This window comes from Vespula pensylvanica, chromosome 13 (genome assembly GCF_014466175.1).
Source record: "Vespula pensylvanica isolate Volc-1 chromosome 13, ASM1446617v1, whole genome shotgun sequence".
Lineage (NCBI taxonomy): Eukaryota > Metazoa > Arthropoda > Insecta > Hymenoptera > Vespidae > Vespula > Vespula pensylvanica.
The window spans coordinates 2,224,746-2,241,806 of record NC_057697.1 but is presented as its reverse complement, the minus strand read 5'-3'; the positions used below and the strand labels follow the sequence as shown (position 1 = coordinate 2,241,806).

The 17,061-nt window shown below is 35.3% G+C and overlaps 1 protein-coding gene and 2 long non-coding RNA genes across 8 annotated transcripts; 1 reads left to right on the top strand and 2 right to left on the bottom strand.

The window, feature by feature from the left end:
- Positions 1 to 1,913: 1,913 nt before the first annotated feature.
- LOC122633905 lies at positions 1,914 to 6,886 on the bottom strand. 3 transcript variants are annotated; one of them, XR_006328225.1, is made up of 9 exons: positions 6,256 to 6,886; positions 5,640 to 6,175; positions 5,182 to 5,477; positions 4,526 to 5,107; positions 4,114 to 4,303; positions 3,960 to 4,006; positions 2,796 to 3,011; positions 2,412 to 2,711; positions 1,914 to 2,136 (listed from the first exon to the last, which is right to left on the bottom strand). It is a non-coding gene; the product is annotated as an uncharacterized LOC122633905 (long non-coding RNA). The 3 variants fall into 3 exon arrangements; XR_006328226.1 differs by having other exon boundaries at positions 3,960 to 4,303; positions 4,526 to 4,668; positions 4,783 to 5,107; XR_006328224.1 differs by having other exon boundaries at positions 3,960 to 4,303.
- Positions 6,887 to 7,098: 212 nt separating this feature from the next.
- LOC122633901 lies at positions 7,099 to 11,315 on the top strand. 4 transcript variants are annotated; one of them, XR_006328222.1, is made up of 2 exons: positions 7,099 to 10,350; positions 10,445 to 11,315. XR_006328222.1 is itself a non-coding variant. In XM_043822365.1 (2 exons), exons 1-2 carry the CDS (start codon positions 8,317 to 8,319, stop codon positions 9,872 to 9,874), a joined length of 1,470 nt encoding a protein of 489 aa, XP_043678300.1. In that variant the 5' UTR covers positions 7,099 to 8,316; the 3' UTR covers positions 9,875 to 10,021. The 4 variants fall into 4 exon arrangements, 2 of the variants coding, with proteins under 2 accessions (XP_043678300.1, XP_043678299.1); XR_006328221.1 differs by having other exon boundaries at positions 10,426 to 11,315; XM_043822365.1 differs by lacking the exon at positions 10,445 to 11,315 and having other exon boundaries at positions 7,099 to 9,733; positions 9,822 to 10,021.
- A 3,158-nt stretch (positions 11,316 to 14,473) lies between these two features.
- Positions 14,474 to 16,841, bottom strand: LOC122633775. Its single transcript, XR_006328187.1, has 3 exons — positions 16,740 to 16,841; positions 14,740 to 15,001; positions 14,474 to 14,656 (listed from the first exon to the last, which is right to left on the bottom strand). It is a non-coding gene; the product is annotated as an uncharacterized LOC122633775 (long non-coding RNA).
- Between the last annotated feature and the right edge of the window lie 220 nt (positions 16,842 to 17,061).

The following is a 17,061-nucleotide window of genomic DNA, read 5'->3' as shown; positions in this document are numbered from 1 at the left end:
AAAACTTTCTATTTACTAATTCTCTTTTCTTCTCTCTCTTTATTTTAAATGAAAGAAGAAGAATGTTTGTGTAAATTTTCGAAACTTTTTCCAGAAGAATGATTTACATGCCTCTTTTTGTGGATTACGGGGTAACCGTGTACCCGCTCGAATAGTAAATTACTTTCGCGGTTAGCAGAGCAGGAAGTGACCACTTTGCATTGTTTGATATATCCAGTCTCTTACACGAATAGCAAATGAATAGAAAGTCATTCTTGGTGGTGTGGCCGAACGTAACACGATCTCGATGCACCGTTTTCTTTTGCCACCGGACATTCCAATGATCGATCAACTATTACAAACACAAATATCTATATAGATACGTATGTAATATTTGATTATTTTATATAACAATAACTACTATGATGTTTTTAATTTATAGTAATAATTGCTTATGAATTGTATATATATATATATATTACTATATGAATATAATATAATATATATATCCAAGTATATATATCATTCATATTCTCTACTGAAATTTTACTTTTACTTTCATTTTGAAAAGAAACGATTTCTAAATTAATTCATATCGAGTAAAGAAAAAGTTGTCGATTAGTACGTGCAATAATGCAAAATGTTTCTCTTAATTCAGATGCAATATTTTTGGAAAGATCGAACGGATTTTGATGTCAACTCGTCGATTATAACGAATTCTCTTTTTATCTGTCGACGAGGAAAGATATTATGCGATTCTTCCTTCATCGCGTAACACGATGTAAAGCAAAGATGTAATATCTCAAGATGCAGTTGAATTTCGTAAAAATCAGAAGACCGAAACCGACACGATCGAATCGTCGTCGTTCTCTCTCGTTTTTCCTCTTGACGAAGTTTGCAATCGCTTGGAACGTTACGCACACTCTTGGAGAACGTCTGCATACCGGGTGACCGTTACGGTGACGTATGAAAACGGTACCAAGAACCTCTATAGAATTCCTCGGTTAGCAACGAGTAAGTAATGTAATGTAATTCGCACGGTGTGTAAGAGGCTCTTAATGAAATTCAGCAATTCGATTACCGTTGTAATTACATTCTCTCTTGGCAAACAGATTGGTAGATGACTTTATCTATTGCTAGCTAAATACACACAAAAACATAGACAAGAGAAATGAAACAAACAAGAAATCGGACATTATTCAAGTTCAGTCAATAAATTATACATAAAAATTTTTAATTGATGATCCAAACTTTCCATAAAAAAAAAAAGATACTACTTATCTTTTTAATACGAATACCATAGAGATAAAATCCTTTTTTCTTTCTTTTTTTTTTTCAAATTAATCATCCAAGCTTTCTATATTAAAATAGACCAAATAATCTTGTTGATAAAAATATTATCATGGAATGTTTGTTGAAAATGTTGAAACCTATAGCAACTCGTTATAGGGGCTCTGACAAAGCTCACGGGGTCTTTTTATACGTATACACTTTCTGATTAAATAGCAAGACTGACGAATCTCGTTTGAAAGATATCTTCTAAAGTCTAAAAAGGAAATTAAACGTGTATATGATAAGTAATATAGAAAAAATATGTATCATTAAAATACGTAAAGTAACTATTTTAAAAAAGACTATACCAATTAATGCTACTTCCGTCGATTTGTTACATCGTTGAATCACAATCGTGAAACCGTAAGAGCTGGAAAAAAAGAAGTCGAGAGGATTCATCGTTCTTTCTGATCACGATCGATCGATAAGATAATCGTTGCTATTTCCCATGACCGTGGCTCTTTAAACTGCGTGAAATTACTCGAAATAATAGCCTAGAAACAATAAACAATATAAATAACTAGATACTCCATTGATTTACAAATTTCGATGAGTTATGAGCATTTCTAAAATCTCAAGAAATAAAAAAAAAAAAAAAGAAAAAAGAAAGAAAGAAAGAAAGAAAGAAACAATTATTAATAATCTCGTCAAATTATCTTTATGTTCATATACGATTAAAACAAGCTTTCTTTTCAACAAGCAAGTAAAAAAACGGCCTCGAATAATTATGGCAAGTTTGCAGCGCTTATCAGAAGTCCTCGTAACATGCTCCAGTTCTCTTGGTCGACCTTGAATGCGTCCAACGCATGCTATATAGCTATATACCTAAAAATAAATACTGTTAGAAATCTGATTTCTCTCTCTCTCTCTCTCTCTGTAAATATGTGTGTGGGTTGGTGGATACAGACATATGTACTTAAAATATCTTTTTTGTTCAGTTTAAAAAATATTTTAAAGTCGTTTTAATGATTGATAGTTAGCCTGATCGATGGTCAATGCTCGCAGGTTGCCATCAATAATCACGACAAGTCACTACAAGTCCTGACCTCGTGACTATCTAAAGGCAGAAACTACGTGACGGAAAAGCGGATACTACTCACTACGTGTCGGAAGTGAACTGCCATGCTCTCAATCTGTGTACGGGAAAGAATTTTTCTTGCTTTTTCTTCCTCCCCTCTCTCATTTCTTCTCCTTGGAATTTAAACTACGAACGTGTGCGATCAACTGTTCTTTAAATGTAAACATATTCAAGAGAATGAATCAGCCAAGTATCCGAATTCGTTTTGAAAATTCAACAACTTTTTGGACAATTTGAAAATTGCAATAAATATTTTCATGATCATAAATGTTGCTATACGTTGCTATATTCTTTAAGATTCTCCTTTCACTGGGTTTTACAGCTGGAAAAGAAATCGTTGTTGGCAGATAAAATTGTTATTTTACAAATAGGTAATTTTTTTTTATAAATGTGAGTAATAAGGCACCTGTTACAAAATAATCGTAGAAGCATTTAGCTTGACCGCGTTAGTAAAAGTGAACGACGCATTTGCCAGCAAAGCGAATACCAGAGATCATTGCTTCGCCATGCGTTTGTGTCTCCCGTTATTCTACGAGCTGGAAATTTCAATGCTTGCATGCATCATAGGACAATGCACCTTTTATGATTTTTTTATATGTGTTGGATGATCATTACAATATCTCTGAAACATTAATGAATTATCAAACAATCGCAATATCTTTATTCAAGTTATTGATTATAAATATTTATTATTATAATTACTATATATATATATATTCATTATTATCATCCATTAAATATCGACAATTGTTAACTATTCATTTATACATTTTTTAAATTAAAATAATCATTTATACGTTTAATATTGCATATGATATTTAATATAGAATATAGATATAATAAATATGTTAATAAATAGAGACTTTCAAAGACAAATCACTTTCTCTCTTCTGAATAATTAAAAGTCACAGAAATCATTTCAATGGAAACAAGAACTGATAATTATAAGAAAGTTTTTATTTAAAATGTCAAGACGCCTCTTAAGTACACTGTTTTACGTCTCGACGTCGAGGACCTCGCCTCTGTTATTTACATAAAACTTTCGAATCACCACGGAAAGCATTCTTAGAAAGCTGCCAATGCTTTTTCTCTTCTCGCACCTAAGAATCACGGAGTAGTCTATGCAATTCTTTTTTTTTTTTTCTTTTTTTTTCAAATTCTTTAACCCGAGTCTCTCTACCTAAGATTCCAATACCTGGATTGAAAATTATCGAAGCTTCTTGGAACGTGGACAAAGAGCAAGGTCACGTCAAGAGAGAATAGTACTTAACAAATTCCTAACTAAATTTCAAGAAACTGTTCAAGGAAGAGTTGAGTATTGACTGTCAAACAAATCTTACATTTACAGTACATAAAAGAGTACTTACAAAAAGTATTACAAACGTATTAAAATAACAATCGTACACAAGAAAATGTTGAGAAATATTCTTCTAAAAGTAAGTTTAACTTTAATCGTCCAAAGTTCGAAATACGCTAAGAAAAATCTATCATGTGAAAAAAAAAAAAAAAGAAATACCGATTTCACAGTGAAAAAGAAAAAAGAAGAGGAAATAAGTAAGTAGGTACTTACAGTGGTGGTGACGTGGCAGGATGGGAACGTTCTCTTGAAATTCCCAACTAAAAGTTTCCACAATTTAATCTTTATCGCGGTCGCGTGACTCGTACGTACATACGAGATAGTCTAGTGAATTCCTGCGAACATTTTACAAGATCGTCTGGAATACCTTAGGAACGGTACTACTTGTACTGCGCCGGAAGTCTAAGGGGATAATTTCGTGTCGTCCGCTGGATAGAGGAGACTTTATTACCTAATATCACAATTTCCACTTTAAGACCGGTTTTCTACGATAGCTCTAACTATAAATAGAATAGTCTGTGTGAATCCTTTCTTCTTAATTTCTTCCCTTTAATCCACTAAAATTTAGAAATATATGTATGTGTAAATATAAATACAAATTGATTATTTAAATATATTATAAATCTATTAATGTGTAATATAATCAATTGCAAATTGATTTTTTTTTTCATTATAAGAAGAAATGTATATAAAGAAAAAAACAACAAGAAATGCAACCAATTTCCAATTGATCAATATATATATATATATATATATATATATATATATATATATCTTACCTAGAATATACAGTTTGAAAACACTAACCATGATGATCGAAAAAGAATGAACAGCCAAAAAAAAAACAGAAAAAAAATCTTTCATCTTCATCGTCAACCTAGCGTGACTGAAGCAATCAAAAGAAACGCTATCTCCTCATTTTCTTATTTGATAGAACAAGAGAGAAAGATAAAAGATCCATCGTTAACAACAATGAACGGTATAGCTTAATAACGGTATACCGGAAGTTAATTTCATTCTGACAGACGAAAAGTACCAGTGTTAAAAGTTTAGTGTCACGCTTCAAAGATGTCTCACGATTCTGTCATGGTTCCGTCGGTATCTTCCGCGAATCCCAAGTATTCCGCACGACGGAAAAGGTAATGAGAAGGCCAGTAAAGGGTGTGGTGGTATTGGTGCTGATGGTGATGGTGGTGACGATGGTGAAGCGTGGGGAGATTCGAGAGGCGAGTTGAATTCCTCGTAATTAACGTGACGTCGACCCACTGACCCACTCGACTTCTTCATTTTGGTTCGTTGCCAAGGAAAAAGAGTTTCGGTAACAATGATCCTTTGCATTAGCAAGGATTTTCATCATCGTTCTAGGATAAATAAGTAAATATCTAAATGTCTGACAATATCTATACAAAACGTTATATACTTGCTGTAGAATTACCTGTTCAAAGTAACAAAAAGATTTTTGGATGAGACCAGTTGTCCTTCGGGACTCGAAGGACGACACCCTCGATAAAGAAAGAAGAAAATATTTGGTAGAGAATTCGACTCTGTCTTTTGCATGCTAATACGGATGATTTTGCAGTTCTCCTTCTCTCGAATTCACAAGAATTCTTTTATTCCTCTTCTACGACTCTTCAACATTTGTCTACGAAAGAATTCTACGATGTTGATTAACTCTGAACGTTTAGAAACTAGAAAATGTTTATAAAAATATGTATTATCCTTTTCTTCATCCTAAAAAGAAAAATGTCCAATTATATGCTAGATTTTTAAAAATAATCGTATGAAACGATAAGATATCTACTAATTAAAATTATATCTAACTTTTCACGCTAAATTATCAGGATAATTATTAAAAAAGATAGTATAAGAAAATGTCAAGAGATAAAGAGTTACCTATCTAATTTTTCAACAAAAGAAGAAGAAAAAATGTTGCTGTTAAAGGAAGTTAGACCTTTCCCACGCGACCTGTCCTCGAGACTTTTCTTTCCACGACCTAGGAGGTGTACCTTTCTTGAAGATAATCTCCCCCAATGTCCCCTCTCTACATTTCTCTCTTCGCAATACGTATATATAACACATATATACATATATACGTATATATATGTATGTATGTACGTTTATACGTATGCATATGCTGGCTCAAGTTGCGCAACGAGAATATTCGTGATTTCGCCTTCGCAGTCACGGTGCAAAGGAGAACGAACGGAGGGAGTTTCCTTCGTAGACGACCTGACCTCGAGACCTCGAATTGGCTTCTGTCGATTCTCAAAGAGAGAATCCATTCGCTACTTCTTCGTAACTCAGCGGACAAGTTCCTTCACCTCTGACTTAATAACATCATTATTTTCATTTTTATATCTTCACTGGCTATCCAATTTCATTAATAATTCATTACTATTATATCATTACTCCGAATATCTAGGTGTAATCTGTAAAATTAGATATAATGTATCGATAAAGGATATTCTAATAAAAAAGAGATTACTATAACGAACAGTATAGTCTTCACCTTCATCTTTATTTCTCTTTATTTCTCGCTCACATCAAGGCAGCAATCGCTGACCTATAAAGGGCAGGTCAACGAAGCGTGGCACAGCCTTAACGTCAAACCAGCTCTCGTGGACGTTCGTATACCGATCTAAAAACCTGTAAAGGCACGCCTGTTTCATCTTGAAGAAGATTCCTTTGGGTTCTTCCGTAGATACCTACATATGTACCTAAACTCGTTGAGTTTCTATATTAGCAGCACGTCGTTCCTAATCGGATTAGAAAGTCTTTTCAACGTATTGAACGAGGAATGGATATCGATGATAGATAAGTAATCTAGATGATTACTTAATACCGATACATCGTTTATGATCGTTTTGAAGAATATTAGAGAAAGAGAAAAAGAAAGGAAAAAGAAAACAAAAGGAAAAAAGGAAATAAAGAAATACGTAGAATTAACGTTCCAATGTGAAACCAGGCGAAAGATCGTCCGTTTCCTTCGACACGATTCTTGGGAGCACCCCGAGAACAACGTGCCCGGGGGTCTCGACTCTCTCGCGCGAGGCAGGTAGTAGTAGTAGTGTAGTAGTAGTAGTAGTAGTAGTGTAGTAGATAATATTAATAGTAGTCGGATTAGTGTAGTGGTACAGGCGACACACGAAGCTAGTAGGCAGGGAGTGCCCGGACGATTCATGGAGCAAAAAGGATAGAGAGTAAGAAAGAAGAAGAAGGAAGAAGAAAAGAAGAAAGAAAGAAAGAAAGAAAGAAAGAGAGGGGTCTGTGTTAAAGGAAGAGTGGGGTACGATCAGCGAAGTCTCACGCTTCACGAGCCGTTCTCAGTCTACGAGTATACCGGTAGAAGCTAGGAGTCTCTTTCGTTGCTTTCAAACGCTACAGTAGAACGCGCGTGCGCGTACAAATCCATACATATCCTCTCCAATACGTGTCTCTCTCTCTCTCTCTCTCTCTCTCTCTCTCTTTCTCTTTGTACATACGTGTACTTATGTGAGAGTGCAATATCAACTGACTAAAAGTACCAGAAACGTTGAAGCAGGTGAGGGTACGGCTAGCGATTAAAATTTTACATCCGAAGACAAAATTGTTCGGCAGAGCGGCCATTTTTCCTTTTCAGGGGCCCCAATGTGGCCCACCAAGTGGAAGTACGACGTGTGCCTGCTACCGGCCGCGCCTTTGGATTCCTCAAAGTCCACCGTAGCAGCTCTCGAATTCCTATCGAAGTATCAGCCTGTATAATCTTCTCATCATTGTGTGTGTGTATGTGTTTGTGTACGTATGTGTATGCGAACAATCTAGTAGTGCGTTGCTCAAAGAGCAGACTCCTTGATACGTGCCGCGAGTTTGCGATCACGAGGCTACACGTGCAGAAAGAGAGAGAGAGAGAGAGATTCTCTTTGGAGGAGACTACGCCACTGTGGAACGCCGCATACCGAAGAAGAGAAAGAGAGAGAGAGAGAGACAGAGACGGAGTGAGGGAACTGGGGAGGGGAGGAGGTGGGGGGATAGAAAAGGTGCAAGCAAGTCGAAGGTAGGAACGTCGTATGAGACCGACGAGGACGGACGAGAGGTTAAGAACGTGTAAGAGGAAAAGAGACAGAGGTAGGCAAGATTCAGAATAGAGTGGGGACCCGTAAGAAGGCGGCCATAATGGCCTGACGCCGATCTCAGCGAACAGCGGCTACAGCTGCTGCGAAATATCCAAGCGACTCTCTCTGCTTGCTCGAGTCCCGTCGGAGCACGCCTCTTATTTTGCAACTAGCAGAATCCATCGTCGTCGGCTTTGGAAAGTGGCTGCGTAATCGTGAGTGCAGTGCTCGGTATACCTACAATCTCTATCTCTTTTGTGTAAGTGCCTGGTTAAGTTTGTTGTGTATTAATAAAAGAGAAAGAAAGAGAGAGAGAGAGGTTCCTTTCCTGATCTTTTCTCAAGTAATTGGAAAAAAATGGCAGAGTGATCCAGTGTTCCGTCTAAATTTATGGTGACTCGAATACTCGATCGAGGAGTATTCTGGTCCAATTAGCTGCAAAGTTTCATTGGGATTAAATTATTAAAAATATTAAAAGAATGCGGGGTGCTAATCAAGAAACAGCTACACCGTATTGCCGGTGCAGAGTATTATACCTTGGTAGTTCGGTACCTCATGCTAGTAAAGAAGGTTTGTTGGGTGTTCAAGAACCTTTGAGAGAATTATATCCAGAACAAGGAGCGTTGGGTGCTCGTGGGATTGACTCCTGGTTAAGTGTATGGAGCAACGGTTTGCTGTTGGAGAACGTCGATGAACATCGCAAGAAGGTCACCAGGTTCTTTCCTATCGAAGCACTTCACTATTGTGCTGCTGTGAGACATGTGAAGGGTGGTAACGGAGATTCTTCAACTACGAGATTCCTGCCTCTCGACTCGCCTTTCGCCAGGACGCCGAGCGCCAATCATCCGCCGCTCTTCGCGGCCGTCTTGAGAAGAACGACCGGTATCAAGGTCCTCGAATGTCATGCATTCATTTGCAAACGCGATATGGCGGCCAACGCCCTAGTAAGATGTTGTTTCCATGCTTACGCCGATAGTAGTTATGCTAAGGGATTGGAACCATCAACAGGAACAACGAACGGAATGACAACTGGCAATCCATCGAACAATAGTCTCTATCATACTTTGGGTGGGTCCAGCACGACTCTGGACAATCCGCAGGCTAATCGTCTGGATGCTTCATCGACGGACGACCTTAGTCTTTACAATGGCGACGAGAATCACAAGGTTTGGGCTAGGGGTCGGGACGAGATGGACGGTGTCTATCAAGAACAAGGAACCTTGAGAAGTACTAAAGGTTCCAGACCACGGCAACTCGTTGCACCACCTCCACCACCACCGCCACCACCTCCTCCACCTTCTCAACCTTTGCTGGTCGAGGAATCTACTTCTTCTGCTACCAGGAGAAAGACTAACAAAAAATTGAAGAAGTTGAAGACTCGAGCGTTGCACGAAGACGCGATGCAGCAGCAGCAATTGCATCATCAGGTGCATCAAGGGATGTATACCAACGGCCATGGCCATCATACTCTCGGACATCCAATTAGACAACAACATTATCATCCACATCCGTTACCACCTAGTAGTCGATCCGTTGCTGGAACTTTAGCCAGACCAGCACCTGTCTTGCTGGTACCAGCCGCTACACTACCGAGAAAAGCGCATCAACATCATCCCAGAGGACTGAGGCCGATCCCAGCAGCAGCACCGATTGTTCCAGTTTACGCTCCGCTCCCAGTAGTTCCACCTCCTGTCGCAGCGGCCATTTATCCAAGCGGAACGTATGGGACTGCTGGTAACAGAGGTAAAAGGCATTCCGAAGTAGAAGGCTCTACTCTAGGTGCTTCTAGAAGATTAGCAGCCTCCCACGCCGATTTAACGTCGACCGAGCTTGGAAAATCGGCTGATAGTCCGGAAAACGAGTCACGATTCGGTACTGGGATCTACCGGCGGAAAGGTCACTTGAACGAACGGGCCTTTTCTTACAGCATTCGCGCGGAACATCGTAGTAGGAGTCACGGTAGTTTAGCTTCTTTGGGTTTCAGTGCGCAGAACGGTAACGCATTGCCCAAAGAGGAGAAGAAGGATCGAGAGATAGCTCAACTGGTGGCAGGATTAAATTTGGATGAAAGTCCAAACGATCGAGTTCAACCTGTACCGACATCTAGAGCCGGACCATATTCTCATCATCATCATCAGCAACAGCAACAGCAACTTCATCAGCAACAGCAACAACATATGCAACCTTTACCTAGGCCACGACCTCGTTAGGTACATCTAGCTTACATCAATCGTTTCACATATCCTTCAACGTCGACGTTCTTGCTTCTTGCGTTTATTTTCGATCGAGTTACGCTATGGGAGAGCTGCTATTGGACCGAAGCAACATTCTGCTTCGACGTGGGCGTCTTCTTTTGTGGCATTCGAGCGGAACAGCTTAGCAGAGGTTATCATGCTGTCCCAAGTACACTGCTGCTACTGCTAGTCGATCAAACTGATTTCACATTCTATCATTCGAGATAACCTGGAAAGAAAATAATACAGTAGTTATCGGAAAGTGGACTGATAAAACGAGTAGGTTATTCCTATAAATAAAAATAATAACGCATGATCGATTTAGATCAATGAGACACTGTTTTAAATCTCCAGATGACGTAACAATCTTTAGTCCTAGGGAAACGAGCAAGGACTAATTAGACGAGCCAGGATTAATTATTTTAGGATTAATACAACGAAGGATCGTTCTGTTGGTTCAAGCTCGTTAAATGAAGGCACGGAGCATGTAAGAGCTGGCCTACCTCCTAACGTTTTCTTTCAGAAAATGTCTCTGTTATTGTTTTACAATGGTTACTACAATGGTACTATCATCGAATATCAAATTATTTCATTACGTATGAATTTTACATATATACATACACCCACACACGTATGTATCTATGTAATTTCATTATTAAAGACACATCTCTTATTTCAATTGTGTTATTTTATTTTTATTATTTTTTTTACTTATGCGAGGAGGACCAACATCGTAATCCTGTGCCAAAACTCTTTTTTTTTTAAACAAATGGTACATCTGTTCCGTAATAAATAAATAAATAAATAAATAAATAAATAAATAAAATAGGAAGTCGAGTGATCATGAGCTAATTTTTTTTATTTATCTAATCGCAAGTGCCAGAGAAAAAGAAAGAGAGATAGAGATAGGATCATCCTGTGCTAAAATAAATAAATAAATAATTAATTAATTAAATAAAAAAAAATATGAAATTCGCGATTGTTCGCTTTGTGCGATCGTGCGAAAAAGCAGAGATAGGTAAAGAAGGAATCACGCGTGAACGTTGATCATAAATATTTATCGCACAACATTAATGTAAAAAAGAAAAAGAGAGAGAGAAAGAGAAAGAAAGAAAGAAAAAAAAACACATATTGAATTTCTTAACGCTGTTTCTCTAGTCGCGGCTTACATGACTTTATACGGCGACTTGCGAAACAATTTTCTCGTTGCGAACGAACGAATCTGCGAGAAAAAGAAGATAAATAGATAAAAAGAGATGGATAGATAGATAGATTACGTAAAATAAATACATATATATATATATACATATGTATATATATATATATATGTATGTATGTATATATATGTATGTGTATATGTATATACATATATATATATATTTACGTAAGTGTATATATATATAATGAAACACATTTACATGAATATACTATATTCATATATTACAGTGAGTATATTGTGTGTATATATATGTACATATATACGTACAGACATACATACATACATACATATATATTGAGAAGATTTCAAAGAGATCACGTGAAAATAGACAATATGCTTTACGTTTATGCACATTATTATATAACGCTATTTGTATCTTTTTTTTATTTCTTTTTCTTTTTATCCACCAAATAATAAGAATCGAAACTAATGAGAAGCATGCCATTGATTAGAGTTCATCCGTTAATTCATCGATAGAATCGAAGAACCTAAGTGGATTCGATGAACGCATTATTTTAAGAGACTATACCGAATGAATGTATATTTTATGATATCAATATTATATATATATATATATATATATATATATATATATTATAACGTTAACTTTTTCACCAAAAATAGGAATCGTTTCTTTTTCTTTTTTTTTTCTTTTTTTTTTTTTTTTGTTCGTCGTCGAGAGAAAAGGAAGGACAAAATTTAGATGATAAATAAATGTCGAAGAAATGAATGAATAATTAAATAAAACTAATAAACGATTTATCTCACGTACGTGATCGATCGTTGAAAATGCATTAGTACGAGATGCGATGCACGATGATGCATTTCTTAAAAAAGCTGAAGCGATGACATTCATAGCAGGAAATCCTCGATTATTCGACACTCGTCTAATCATCATTATATGCCAACAACCACATCAAGAACGATCTACGTGGAAAAATCAGTAAGATAATTAAACAAAATTATATATTGGAATGTAAGAAGAAAAATATTATTTCTTCTTAAAAAAGAAAAAAAGAAGAAAGTATACTGAGAATTGATCGATCGATCGATCGATCCGATCGGATAGATAAATCGTATCTATAGATCCTGCATATCAATAGAATCACTTTTTCGTATTTGCTTTTTATGCAATGTCCTTTCACTCGGGACAAAACCATTTGTGCTTCGTACGTTTGTTATTGATTATGAAAGGGATTAAGAAAAAAAAAAAAAAAAAAAAAGAACATACGAGAGATCCTTCTTGATCCTTTCTATACTTTTTTTTCGAATAATTTCATTTTACCTTTTTTTAATCATAAAGAGTCCTATTAGTTGATGAACATATTAGATAGGGCCAATTTTGAATGAATGAATGAATTAATTAATAAAAAAAAAAATAGAAAAAAATAAACATTGCCTAATCACGTAAATATGTTATGTAACATCCTGCTACTATGTATATGTGTGAATATGTGAGAGTGAAAGATGTATGTAATATCTATTCTTGTATATCCAAGAAAAACGAGCACCGATAGGAATGTGCCATTGGAGAATTCAACGAAGACTCGTTTATGTTTATAAAGTTGCGTGTCTAATAATGATAATAATTATTATGATGACAATGATAATAATGATGATGATTCACGTATGAGAAAAACAAATTATTGCAAATGTTTTTCTACGAGAGGTGTCGCTCGTTTTATCTCGATATTTTTCTTCTTTTTCTTATTCTATTACAACACGTCGATCCTTTTTCTCGTCGACCTTGTTGTATATACGTTAAACGCGTGTATAATTAATAATTTACGATAATGAAAAATATATATATACATATACATTTCTATATATATATATATATACACACATACATACACACACACAAAGTCGAGGATATTTTATGAACGAACTACTTTATATTGTACGCGCGTTTTGCCCTAAGAAATAAATAATATTAACTGCGTATAATTCATTATCCTATGAAACTATCCCTTTAACAAGAATTTACCAAAATGCATCCAAAAAAAAAAAAAAGAGAGAAAGGAAGATAGTTCAAATGCTACGAGAATGAAACAAAAATTCACAAAATCTTAAAAGTAAAAATATTGCCATAATCTCATTTTAATAGCATTGCAGTATATCCTTTGAAAATAATCCGTTATTGTGATGAAAGAAACAAAACAAGAAAAAGATCGGTCCAGATGGAAGCTGCGGATTGAAACGAGATGATAATTCAAAAAAGAAGGTAAGTACTTAGTGAAGAAACAAATAAAAAGTTATTCTTTTCACAAAAGACATAATAAAACGTAATCTGTCTAGACAGATGGACCACTGAATGCTGCTTGAAAAAGAAAAAGAGAAAGAAATCATTTACTCGCTTAATGTTATTTCAAATCTACGAACCTAACAACTTCACATACCACGTATACGTATAGATCAAAATTAAAATACAATGCATAACTCTGTCGTGTGACAATGCACAACGCGTAATTATGTAATTTAAAAATTATACAACTCGTTACTTGCTTTACAATTGATCATCGTAAAAATATACAATGAGTTGGCAGGTGAAGATTAGATTAGCGAAGGATGTCGTAATGTTAAAAAAAAAAAAAGAAAAATGAACGTGATTCATAAGTCGTTCAAAGGTGTAACTTTCATCACACTTTTTCTAGCACGTTTTCTGAATATTTCTAATTACTTTCTTATAGACTAAATACAATAGAATCATATCATATTTTTCTAAACAATAATAAAAGATAAATAAGAGAAGATTATTGTAGAGCTCTAACTTACCGATATCAATGAATACATTTAACTTTTTAATATTTATTCTAATACAAAAATGACTTTTATAGTCATGAAATATCTATGGAAGGCTATCGATAACTCTGCTTAATGCTTTCCCGTTCCAACGAAGAACCTGCACGTGTTGCCATGCGTATAATGGATGAGTATAAATTGTGCCGAGCGATGATTATAGTTCACCATCGTGACCTTAACATCGAAATTGTAATCAAAATGTTACGTTAATGTAGCGAACAGCAGCGGTGCTCAGCGATCGAAATACTTGCGAATTACAGTTATATATATTACCTACATAATTTACAGTTATATATATATATATATATATATATATATATATATATAAACTCAATTACAAAAGAATCAGGTCGTAAGTGAAATTAGTTTACCATAAGTATCGACATTGTACCAATCGATTCTAATGATCATTCATTATCATGTCTATATCTAAAATCACACGTTTCATAATTAGATAAGTTACATTGTTATTTAATAAATGGCTCTCTGAGAGAGATATACTAGTCTATTTAGAGATAACAAACTTTTACCAAGTTAACTTTCATATTTTTCAAGAGCAAGAATCTAAAAAAAGAAGAAAAATGTAACAGTTAAGTCGTATTACGAGTATAAAGAAAAAAAATCATTTTATTCGTGATAAAGATTACCTAGACAAATGTTACGTGATTTTTCTAACTTAAATCTCTCTCAAGCATCTTGAAGACGTCATTCCAACTGAAAGGATTAATATTGATGTCCCTTCCCGTTGTTTGTATATGCCTACAAATCTTTATCTTTGAATTCCTCCTTGGATTCGCTTCGTGTTTTCCCCGAAGTGACAATCGCTCGATCAGGCGTTCCTTTTCGAAGGAAGCAGACTGTGTAATTGCATCACGCATCGTCATGACTGCTAGAGAGCTTTCTCGAGGTCTGAAATAAGATACGATATAGTCGTTAAAAGGAGATCTGAGAAAAGAACAAAGCGTGATAGATGCTACTGGCTGAAAAAGAAAGAGATAAGTATAGTCGTAGTCTTCATTAAAGAGACATCATTCATGATAAATAAAAGAAAGTTTACGTAATAAATAAATAAAGAAATTTATCATGACAAATGAGTTCAACAATGATAAGGAGAATGAACGTGATTCGTATATTATTTGTACAAAATAATAAGTAAATAATGTATCTAATGATGCAGTGCAAGCTAAGTAAATTTATACTATGTCAAACGACATTACAATATGCAGAATTTCTATAAAAACTAGGACACACTCTTGCCGATCCTCTATATGCGCTATATTTTCAACCTGCCCGTATTTTCTCGAATGAAGTTTTTACAAATTAACGAAGTCTACGAGAGATGTAAATGAATGATAAGTAGCTTGTTAAACCTGATATACTTTTCTTCCTATATAGTTTATGAACTGGTAAACGTTAATGCTTACAAATTCAGTGATTTATTGAATTAAAAAAAAAAAAAGAAAAGAAAAGAGAAACCGAAAAAAGCTTTCATAAATTTTACGATTCTTTTTACAAGTATTAATTTCCATGAATTCATCTTTATGGCCTTTTAAGCGTCCTATAGTAATAATAATGAAATCAACGAGAAGAATATTCAAAAAGCGAAATGACATTTTATCAGAAAGTCAAAGCGCTATTTTTTCGTTATATAAGAACTTTCACATATCTTTGCCTAATGCAATTATGACATTAAGCGAGGAAAAAGAGATCTTTCAAGAATGATGAATATTTTTTATTCTCTCGTGTAAATCCCATCTGTACGTCTTGGCGACGACTATTCGAAGGTTCGTATACTTCCTTGTTCGAACACACGGTACCAACAGCCATCTGTCGTTCTTCGAATATTCCATTCCCATATGAAAATAACTGCTAAACATAGATACGAATCATGCTGGCAGCTCGCATAAATCCTACTGGTATAATAACGATATACTCTCTTGCGGTAAAATTCAATATGTTTTACACGTGGAGACGCAACAACTGTTCGTATCGACAATGATTAATTATTTCCTCGTTTCATTTATTCTCTTAAGTTTCTTTTAAAGCTTGTAATTAAAATACTCGAAGACAAGAGTATTAGTTAACCCGAAGAAAGAATTAATCCGATCAATATTCTCTTAGATTTATGATTTTACATTTAAATATTCTATACGGCAGGATTATCTTCAAAATGAAATTTGTCATGATAGTCGAGGTTTCTTGAAATACATGAGTATGGAAGTAAATTCGAATGAGAATCGCTGAGAGATCATAAGAGGAGGGTTAAATTCATCGGTCGAACGTTCGAGGAAAAGGATGAATCTCGTTCGAAGTTCATCCTCTAGGTATATACTTAAAGAAAAAGAAGAGAGAAGAAAGAAGAGATGAGAAGGAGGAGAAAGAGGAGAAGAAGAAAAAAAAAGAAAAGAAAAGGATAGCTCTCTCGCATGGTTGGAATAACAGTACTCTCACGTTGGTGCGGCCGATGAACGCCATAGCGGAGCGATACCGTTACCGGTTACGGCGCCTCACATTGACCAAAGCGTCCTCTGAGAGAAGGTCCAGACTGAGATGGCCCGGACCATCTCTCATCTCTTCCTCCTCCTCCTCCTCCTGCTCCTTCTCCTTCTCCATTTCCTCTTCCTCTTTATCCTCCTCTTTCTTTTACCTTTCCTTTTCTTTCTGTGTTCACGTCTTCTCCTTATTTAATCCTTCGTCCCTCTTCAAAAATATCCCTTGATAACACCTTTCCTTCTTTTTATATGAATAATTTGATATATATATATATATATATATATATATATATATATATATATATATATATATATATTCATATAAAACTCGTCTTCCTTTAAAATACTTTATAATCTGCTATCTTATCACTTAACTTTTGTAGCAAGTCATCCACTTTATGGTAGTATTCATCAAATTGAATTCACTGGGTCGAATTATTTTCTCAGTTAATCTGACAATTGTCTGATGTCTCGGAC